At 46.2% G+C, this 10940-nt stretch overlaps 1 protein-coding gene across 6 annotated transcripts in view; it reads right to left on the reverse strand.

Annotated features, from left to right (window-relative positions):
• The window catches only part of madd (MAP-kinase activating death domain), a 262082-nt gene extending 251508 nt beyond the window's left edge, over positions 1–10574 (reverse strand). For 4 of the 6 annotated variants that reach the window (XM_078548801.1, XM_078548802.1, XM_078548800.1 and 1 more), the window contains exons 1-2: positions 10347–10535; positions 8878–9459 (exon numbers count right to left, since the gene is read on the reverse strand). In XM_078548801.1, the coding sequence (XP_078404927.1) occupies positions 8878–9459; positions 10347–10405 (641 nt within the window). In that variant the 5' untranslated portion in view covers positions 10406–10535. Of the gene's footprint in view, positions 1–8877; positions 9460–10346 lie in introns of all 6 variants that reach the window. The other 2 variants (XM_078548799.1, XM_078548797.1) reach the window with 1 other exon arrangement.
• Between the last annotated feature and the right edge of the window lie 366 nt (positions 10575–10940).

Genomic DNA, 10940 nt, shown 5'->3' on the forward strand with positions numbered 1-10940 from the left:
TCTTTTGGTTTATTAATATCCTCCTGTAATTTGTTACAGTCCTCCTCAGTACTGACTATCCCCGCACTCCGCCTCCGCTATCCCCCAAATAGGAAGTTGCCAGTAATGCCAACCCCACCATCTCATAAATCAGGAGAGAAACTCTTGAAAGACGAGATTTGGCACAAAAATTAGTTGCTGCTTTTTCAAACATACATAAATATAGGTTGACAGTTGGTTTATGAACTGCATTACTTAAATCTGTGACATGTCTGAGTTCCTTACAAAAACTACATTACTGCCCAACTCAGGAATAAACAAGGCCTAATTTTGGACCAACATGTGTCCCAAGGCCACCTGGCCTGAAATTAAATCAGGCTGTTTTTTAGGTGTCCAGGGTGGCTTCTCGAAACAGGTGCTTGGGTCTTGCATATACTAATAAGGGAACTAATGCCTGCTTTAGGACCCTTCTGGGAAACTGAAATGCTGAGACTCCAGGTCTACTCCAACTATTGGCTGTAAAGCAATTTGTGACATCATGAGGTTGTGAAAAGCTTATATAAAATGCACATTTTTTTTCTGTTGAAGAATAGATGAAGCTCTGCCTATGAGAGTGGTTGAACACCATTCAGACCCATCATCAGTAAAACCTGCTCCCCCTCCACATTAATAAAGATTAGGATTTCCACACCTTCTATCATTTTGGACAAGGGCCGCTGCCTAACATTTATAATTAATAACTTCCTTGCCTTTTTTCCCCCTGGATTTTCAACTGATCTTCTTCAATCCAACTTTACAAGGTTTACACTGAAGTGCAGTAAGGGGACTATTTAAACTGTCCTGAAAAAGAGGGTAAGCTGCAAACTGGGAAATGAAGTTCAGTATCTCCAGCAACGAGAGAAGCAACATTGTAATAAGTCAGTAAACTGCCAAGGAGTGAAAACAATCAGCTGTTGGGGCTTTGTCCTTCTGTCCAAGTTTGCTTGGTGGTCATGCGCGCTGAGGTAGAAGCTAGCCCCAACTCCCCCTCCACACGTCACCAACAGCTTCACTTGCTCCATGTCAGTGCATGATGTCCTCACAGAAAAGGGCCAGCAATCCAAGCCCAGTCAATGGTCCACACAGTCCAAGGCAGAACAAGGAGCACAGAAAGGTGTGTTTCAAACCTGCCCATCAAATCCCAAAATTTTTGGAGTCCTCTCACAAGTTTGCGAGAGAGACATAATTTTACTTTGAAATTGCATCTCGTGATAAAGTTGCCAGTTGGTATGTCTGATTCACAGATCACAACACAGACAGGGAGAGCAGTCCCACCAGACAACATAGGCCCATCTCACCAAAACAGTTATAGAATCACTGGACTCAGTTGGAAAAAAGCCGTCAACAATGGAAGTCAACATGAACCTATCAGATTGTCTCAAAAACCCAACTGGCTTTAGGGATTAACTCTTTACCAAGTCTGGCCTATACTGAATAGTCCCACACCAGTTGGTTAACTCTTAACTCCCTTCCTTAGGTGGACTAGGATTTTTTTTTTTATTAATGCATGGGATGTGGGTGTCACTGGCTAGGCCAGCATTTATTGCCCATCCCTAATTGCCCTTGTTCAGAGGGCATTTAAGAGTCAGCCACACTGCTATGGGTCTGGAGTCACATGTAGGCCAGACTGGGTAAGGACGGCAGATTTCCTTCCCTAAAGGAAATTAGTGAACCAGGTGGGTTTTTATAACAATCGACAATGGTTTCATGGTCATTAGACTTTTAATTGCAGATTTTTTATAATTGAATTCAAATTCCATCATGTGCTGTGGCGGGATTCGAACTCAGGTCCCCAGAGCATTACCCTGGGTCTCTGGATTACTAGTCCAGCAACAATACCACTACGCCATCGCCTTCCCCTAATTCAAGATCGGGACATCAATCCCATCACCGAGAGTAGCTCAGTAGCACTACTAACTGAGCAGCCCAAAGACATTGTGCTAGGCTGGGTTTGCAGCAGGTGAGAAAATCAACAGGAAAGAAAACTGAACAGCCCATGTTCTCACCAATTTACCTGTCATACATGCATCTATCCATGACCATATTGGTAAGAATGACCACTGCACAGGCTTTTTGGAAAAAAAGTCCCATATTCACACTGAGGATCCTCTCCTTCACATTGTGCAGCACTACCAACAGTGTTAAAATGGGAGAGATTTAGAACAGATCCACCAGGTGAAAATATCCATGAGGCGCTGTGGACCATCAAAAACAGAATTGTATTCCATCACAATCTATAACCTCAATCTAGTGCCTTCATTTACAGAGCATATAAAGTCAGACGTTTCAATGCGACCTAGTACTGAAGTGCAACCTCAACGGAGTGAGTTGAGAGGGTTCGGTGAGGAGGGGAGGCAGGTGCTTCTTTGGTTTTTTCTAACTTTTTCACTGTGTAGGAACTGGTTCTTGCTCTCCTACAGGGGAAGAAGCTAGCTGTTTAGAGTATCTGGTGAGTGGTTAAGGTCTTCTATTCCTAAGGTTTAAAATTGTGCAGGAATTTGTGGTAAGATTAATATAATCTATAAAATAAATAATTGAATAAAATAGTTAAGTAATTAATTAAAACACATAAGGATGGCAGGACAGGTGAAATGTCATGGCTGCAGCATGTGGGAACTCCTAGATACCAATGTGATCCAGGGCAAACATGTCTGCAATAAGTGTTTGCTGCTTGAGGAGCTTCGGCTCAGAGACGCTGAGCTGGAGGCTGAGCTGCAGAAACTGCGACACATCAAGAAGAGGGAAAGTTACCTGGATGCTTTGTACCAGAAGACAGCCACACCCCTTGGGATAGGATCTTCTGATTTGGAAGGTGGTCAGGGACAGGAGGATGCGACTTCAAATGAGGCCAGTAGGGGGACCCATAAAATAGGGAGTGTAGGAATGTCAGCCTCTGCAATTACTTCCCTGATGCACCAGTGTCTGCAGCTTGACCTCCAGCTCGATGACTTTGAGCTGAAGCTGTTCAAGCCTTGGATAACACTAGTATCCAGGAGCTTCCACATGCTGCAGCCATGACACATCACCTGACCTGACATTCTTGTGTTTTAATTAACTATTTAATTATGTTATTCAATTATTTATTTAATTTTATGTATTCTATTAATCTTTCAGCTTTTTTGGATGAGGGTGGGGCTACAGGGTGCAGTTTTGGTCTCCTTATTTAAGGAACAATGTAAATGCATTGGAGATGGTTCAGAGGTGGTTTACTGGATTGATACCTGGAATAAGTGGGTTGTCTTATGAGGAAAGGTTGGACAGACTGGGCATGTTTCCACTGGAGTTTAGAAGAGGGGTAACTTGATTGAAGTACACAAGATCCTGAATGGTCTCGACAAGGTGGACTTGGAAAGGATGTTTCCTCTTGTGGGTCAGTCCAGAACTAGGGGACACTGTTTTAAAATCAGTGGTCACGCTTCTAGGACAGAGATGAGGAGAAATCTTTTCTCTGAGGGTTACGCAACTTTGGAATTCTCTGCCTCAGAAGGTGGTGGAGGCAGGGTCATTGTATATTTTTAAGGCAGAGGTAGATACGATTCTTGTTAGGCAAGGGAATCAAAGGTTATTAAGGTTAGATGGGAATGTGGAAATCGAAACACAAGATGATCAGCCATGATCTTATTGAATGGCAGAGCAGGATCGAGGGGCCAAATGGTCTTCTCCTATTCCTATTTCTTATGTTATGAAACCTACAAACCACTGAAAGGAATTGACAGGGTAGATGCAGGTAAGATGTTTCCCTGGGGGGAGTCTAGAACCAGGAGTCACAATTTTAAAATAAGGGGGAAGCCACTTAGGACCGAGATGAGGAGAAATTCTTTTACTCAGAGGGTTGTGAATCTTTGGAATACTCTACCCTAGAGGGGCGTGGAAGCTCAGTCATTGAGCATGTTTAAGGTAGAGATTGATAGATTCTGATTCACAATGACGTAAATGGTTATGGGGAGTGTGGGTAAAAGGCATTGAAGTGTTCGACCAGCCATGATCGTATTGAATGGTGGAGCAGCTCGACGGGCTGAATGGCCTTCTCCTGTTCCTATGTTCATAATACTCCCTCTGAACAACAAATATCACTATCCCATAACATTAAGGGTTGACTAGCCTGTGTCTCTTCAAATTTTAGTATCTTTACCTGCTCTACCCCATACACATGGAAAGACTTCCCCATCACATACAAAATCTTTAAACATTTCTGCAACCTGCTCCTCAGAACTCCCTTGGGTAAACTGCAAACAGAGTCCCACTTCTTTACGTATCACTGACTCCTCCTGTTTTACGGTACACAAACCACTGGTTTTCCCTGTCCCTGAATCTCAGGACCCACAGTACTTTTACTTCCAGAGCTTTTGTGCATCCCAATAATTGCAACACATTTTTTCCCATAACTTCCAGCACACTGACTTTGTGTGACCAATTTTATTATAATGAAAACACCTTAATTTTCAAGTGTCACTTCCATCCATCCTTTTAAGTCTGAGAAAAAAATTCCTGGGAATTTCCACCTCCTACTCTTCCCTGACTACCTACCTTACTTTCCCCTTCCTACTTTCTATCCTCTGATTTAAAACGAAGACAAAAAAGGGTTTAGATCTATGAGCTAACCCATAATCGTCAGCTATTTCTGCTGCTTGTCTTACCATTTTAGCCCTCTGTTCCTCCACAGTAGATTTGAGATTAAAACAAACTCAGCAAGTTAACACAACGCCCTGGACAATGGAATTCCAAACGGCTTTTCTCCAGCTTCCGTTTAGTTCGACAGCAGGCTTATGCACAAATGCTGGAGGCTTCATTAAGGCTATTTCACACACTCCTGTTAGATCTTACACAAAGGTAGGTAGGAAAGTATGTTGTGAAGAGGACATGAGGAGGTTGCAGATGGATATAGGTAGGTTGAGTGAGTGGGCAAAAATCTGGCAGATAGAGTATAATGTGGGAAAATGTAAAGTTATTCACTTTGGCAGAAAGAATAAAAAAGCAGAGTATTACTTAAATGGAGAAAGACTGCAGAATTCGAGGTGCAGAGGGATCTAGGTGTTCTAGTGCACGAGTCACAAAAAGTTTGTATGCAGGTACAGCAAGTAATTAAGGTGGCTAATGAAATGCTATCCTTTATTACGAGAGGAATTGAACACAAAAGTAAGGTTGTTATGCTTCAGCTATAAAGGGCATTGGTGAGACCACATCTCAAATACAGTGTGCAGATTTGGTCTGCTTATTTAAGGAAGGATGTAAATGTGTTGGAGGCGGTTCAGGGGAGGTTTTTTTTATTATTCATTTACGGGATGTGGCTAGGCCAGCATTTATTGCCCATCCCTAATTGCCTTGGAGAAAGTGGTGGTGAGCTGCCTTCTTGAACCACTGCAGTCCATATGGTGTAGGTACACCCACAGTGCTGTTAGGGAGGGAGTTCCAGGATTTTGACCCAGCGATAGTAAAGGAATGGCGATACATTTCCAAGTCAGGATGATGAGTGACTTGGAGGGGAACTTCCAGGTGGTGGTGTTCCCATCTATCTGCTGCCCTTGTCCTTCTAGACGGTAATAGTCGTGGGTTTGGAAGGTGCAGTCGAAGGAGCCTTGGTGAGTTTCTGCACTACATCTTTTAGATGGAACACACTGCTGCTACTGTGCGTCGGTGGTGGAGGGAGTGAATATTTGTGGATGTGGTGCCAATCAAGCGGACTGCTTTGTCCTGGATGGTGTCAAGTTGGAGCTGCACTCATCCAGGCAAGTGGAGAGTATTCCATCCACACTCCTGACTTGTCCCCTGTAGAAGGTGGGCAGGCTTGGGGAGTCAGGAGGTGATTTACTTGCCGTAGGATTCCTAGCCTCTAACCCGCTCTTATAGCCACAGTATTTACATGGCTAGCCCAATTCAGTTTCTGGCCAATGTTAAGCCCCAGGATGTTAATAGTGGGGGTTTCAGTGATGGTAATGCCATTGAATGTGATGGGGCAATGGTCAGATTCTCTCTTGTTGGAGGTGGTCATTGCCTGGCACTTTGTGTGGCACGAATGTGACTTACCACTTGTCAGCCCAAGCCTGGATATTGTCCAGGTCTTGTTGCATTTGGACATGGACTGCTTCAATATCTAAGGAGTTGCAAATGGTGCTGAACATTGTGCAATCATCAGCGAACATCCCCACTTCTGATCTTATGATAGAAGGAAAGTCATTGATGAAGCAGCTAAAGATGGTTAGGCCTAGGACACTACCCTGAGGAACTCCTGCAGTGATGCCCTGGAGCTGAGATGACTGACCCCCCAACAACCACAACCATCTTTCTTTGTGCTAGGTATGACTCCAACCAGCAGAGAGTTTTCCCCCTGATTCCCATTGACTCCAGTTTTGCTCGGGCTCCTTGATACCACACTCGGTCAAATGTTGCCTTGATGTCAAGGGCAGTCACTCTCACCTCACCTCTGGAGTTCAGCTCTTTTGTCCATGTTTGAACCAAGACTGTAATGAGGTCAGGAGGTGAGTAGCCCTGGCAGAGCCCAAACTGAGCATCAGTGAGCAGGTTATTGCTAAGCAAGTGCCGCTTGATAGCACTGTGGATGACCCCATCCATCACTTTACTGATGATCGAGAGTAGATTAATAGAATGGTAATTGGCAGGGTTGGACTTGTCCTGCTTTCTGTGTACAGGACATACCTGGGCAATTTTCCACATTGCCAGGTTAGTGCCAGTTGTAGCTGTACTGGAACAGCTTGGCTAGGTGCATGGCAAGTTCTGGAGCACAAGCCTTCAGTATTATTGCCAGAATATTGTCAGGGCCCATAGCCTTTGCAGCATCCAGTGCCTTCAGCTGTTTCTTGATATCACGTGGAGTGAAATGAATTGGCTGAAGAATGACATCTGTGATGGTGGGGACCTCTGGAGGAGGCTGAATGGATAATCCACTCGGCACTTCTGGCTGAAGACTGTTGTGAATGCTTCAGCCTTATCTTTTGCACTGATGTGCTGGGTTTACTGGATCGATACCCGGAATGAGCAAGTTGCCTTATCAGGAAAGGTGGAGTTTAGATGATTAAGGGTTACTTGATTGAAATATATAAGATTCTGAACGGTCTTGACAAGGTGGACGTGGAAAGGATGTTTCCTCTTGTGGGTGAATCCAGAACTAGGGGCACTGTTTTAACATTAGGGGTTGCCCTTTTAGGACAGAGATGAGGAGAAATTTTTTCTCAAAGGGTTGTATGACATTGGAACACTGCCTCAGAAGGCGGTGGAGTCGGGGATCACTGAATATTTTTAAGGTAGAGGAAAATAGATTCTTCTTAGGCAAGGGAATCAAAGGGGTAGATGGGAATGTGGAATATGCCCTGTACACAAAAAGCAGGACAAATCCAATTACCACCCCATTAGTCTACTCTCGCTCATCAGTAAAGCGATAGAAGGCATCGTCGACAGTGCTATCCAGCAGCACTTACTCAGCAATGACCTCTCACTAGGTGCCCAGTTTGGGTTCCACCTGGGCCATCAGCTCCTGACCTCATTACAGCCTTGATCCAAACATGGACAAAAGAAGCGTGGTGAGAGTGACTGCCCTTGACATCAAGGCACCATTTGACCGAATGTGACATCAAGGGGCCGTAGCAAAACTGGAGTCAATGGGAATCAGGAGGAAAACTCTCTGCTGGTTGGAGTCATACCTAGCACAAAGGAAGATGGTTGCCATTGTTGGAGGCCAATCATCTCAGTCCCAGGGCATCATTGCAGGAGTTTCTCGGGGTACTGTGTCCTCGGCCCAACCATCTTCAGTTGCTTCATCAATGACCTTCCTTCCATCATAAAGTCAGAAGTGGGGATGTTCACTTGATGATTGCAGGTGGTGGTGTTCCTATGCACCTGCTGCCCTTGTCCTACTAGGTGGTGGAGGTCACAGCTTGGAAGGTGCTGTCGAAGGAGTCTTGATAAGTTGCTGCAGTGCATCTTGTAGATGGTACGCACGGCTGTCACTGCATCAGTGGTGGAAGGACATTGGTGGATGGGTGTCAATCAAGCAAGTTTTGCCCTAGATGGTGTTGAGCTTGTTCAGTGTTGTTGGAGCTGCACTCATCCAGGCAAATGGGGAGTATTCCAACACACTCCTGGCTTGTGCCTTGTAAATGGTGGACAGGCTTCAGGGAGTCAGGAGGTGAGTTATTCATCGCACAATTCCTAGCCTCTGACCTGCTCTTGTAGCCACAGTATTTTCTGGGGAATACAACCCTCGTCTATACAATTTATTTAGCCCTTTTCAAGTTAAGTTTTCGATGAACGGTGGCCCCCAGGATGTTGATGGTTGAGGAATTCAGCAGTGCTAATGCCACTGAATGCATAGGGGAGATGGTTGAATATCCTCTGCAGGAGATGATCATTGCCTGGCACCTGTGTGGTGCAAGTGTTACTTGCCACTTATCATCCCAAGCCTGAATGTTGTATGGACACAGACTGCTTCAGTATCTGAGGAGTCGCAAAGGGTGCTGAACATTGTGCAATCATCAGCAAAGATCCGTACTTCGGACCTTATGATAGAGGAAGGGTTGTTGACCTTTTCCAGTCTCTCTCTATATATTTGTTATACTAGGCCTGAACTGTGTAAAGTGTTGTAAGTGGTTTATCCAAGGTTATTTACAAGTTCAACAAGATTTTTCTGCTTTTCAATGTTATCCACTGAGAGAGGAGCCTTGATGATTGGTTTGTGATTTTATTGTCTTATTAACCTGCATCGCACTCTCGATGATTTGTAGATCTGCAATCCTCGGCCCCTTTGCTCCTTCACCGATAATCAAGCAGTATGTGATTTCCTTATTATTCCCATCAAAATGCACCAGCTCACATACATCTTAAATCAGAACACACACACAGACTCACCTCTGAATGCCTTTCAGGCTTCCTGCCTTCTTAATAAGCAGCCGCTCACTGCAACAATCCACTAATCGTTTGAGGGTGTAAAGACATTCCCGGAAGGTGGAGAAGAATGGGTAATGGCTCAGTATACACAGTGAGGTCAGGGTACTGTTCCGGGACCGGTTTCCACTCCTCAGATGCCGCTTCAGCCGCGGCGAGCGGCTGATGTCGGGTGTAGAATCAGCGCTGTGCGTGGCCAGGGACGAGCCGCTGTCAGAGTTGTCCTGGTCATTGTCTGGTGTCTCCGCAGCACTGCCCTTTGCATGCTGTAGCCCCCGCTCAGGCCTGTCCCTGCCACGCTTCTGGAAGGAGCGGTAGAAATTAACACAGACCCCGTAGCGGATCACACCGCTGTCTTTGTCGGTCAGGGTGAAGACGAAAGAAGAGTCGTCTCGCAGGCTGGTGCGTTTCTGCCGCACGCTGAGGCATCCTTCAGGCTGGCAGAAGAAGACCACATCCGGTGGGAGAGGGAAGTCACGGTGATCCTCCAGTGGGTAACGGCGTAGCAGCTCAGGGGTCTGAGCAATGCTCTCACTGCTCGGCTGCCTGCAAGCACACGAAACAACAAGCAGCTAGGCAGTGACCACAACACAGACCACACAGTATTGATAACCAGGCAGCATTCCCACTGGAGGCCGCACCAATAACTACAGGTAACCCCAGCAGGTAGACCCTAGCCATGACCCCAAATGAAGACTCCAGCTATACTTCCCCTTCCCCCAACAGGGAATCCAACCACACCTACCCCACCACAACCCCACAGGCCCCAGACATGTCTCATCCAGTCCCCCTGCACCCCCACATCCCAGTCAATAACAGCATCCTTGAGAACACCACCCGAAGCCCCATACCAAGCTGACAGCAGCATCCCCCCTTGCACCCCACCTTGCACAGTGTCACTGCTGAAGTCCTTCACATCCTCATTTTTTTTTATTCATTCAGGGGATGTGGGTGTCTTGGGCTAGGCCAGCAGTAATTGCCCATCTCTAATTGCCCGAGACAGTGGTAGTGACCGGCCTTCTTCAATATACACTCATGGCCATGATAGTGAATCCACTGAAGAGCACCATGAGAGACCACACTCTTGGACCATTTGGCATAATGACAGGAAGCAATAGTGTTCTGACCAACCATCCTCTTCTGGTGGTTGGCTGTGTGGAATGGAGACTCTCCAGCGATGGGCACTCAGCAATAAAGGAAGCCATTGGTGATGCCCTTCCTACACAGAGGGCCCTGTCTCTAAATGCCAGCTGTAATGACTTTTTGCAAAGTCGTACAGGGGGCCCGTTACCTTTGCCCCATCCTCGCCTTCCATTGCCCTCATGCCTACCCCTTCCGCTCTACTCCATCTCTCCACCCACAGGCTGCACGGGGGTTTAACCATCAAACATCACCCCAACCCCACAACTCTGGGAGCTGCAAAACTGCATTACCTTGCACCAACGATGACCAGATAATCCAGCAAACGTGGACATGCTCTCTTCTGAGACATCCTCTCCTGCCGTCCACTAGGTCATCGCAGCTCCTCAAGAACGCACAGCTCAGAGCTGGAGAACAGTCCTCTGTACCCAACGTCCTTCACCAGCAGCCCATCTAAGGAACAGAGACACACTGCAGCCCAGCTCACGTTGAAGCTCACATGAAGGGAGATGCTTGGAATCTGAAACAGGAAGATGGTGAATCTGTAATTAAACAGCACTGAGTACAGACTCGCCGTATCATCCATAGAGTGCAGAAAGCACACAATACACACCCCCCCCTCACCTCATATACATACAGAGCACACAGACACCCCCCCCCTCAGCTCATATACACACAGACACCCCCCCTCACCTCATATACACAAAGGGCACACAAACACCTTCACCTCATATCTACACACAGAGCACAGACACCCCCCCTCACCTCATATACATACAGACACCCCCATCATCTCATATACACACAGAGCACACAGACACCCCCCTCACCTCATATATACAAAGGGCACACAAACACCTTCACCTCATATAAACACAGAGCAGAGA

Source organism: Cetorhinus maximus, chromosome 9 (genome assembly GCF_964194155.1).
Source record: "Cetorhinus maximus chromosome 9, sCetMax3.hap1.1, whole genome shotgun sequence".
NCBI classification, from domain to species: Eukaryota; Metazoa; Chordata; class Chondrichthyes; order Lamniformes; family Cetorhinidae; genus Cetorhinus; species Cetorhinus maximus.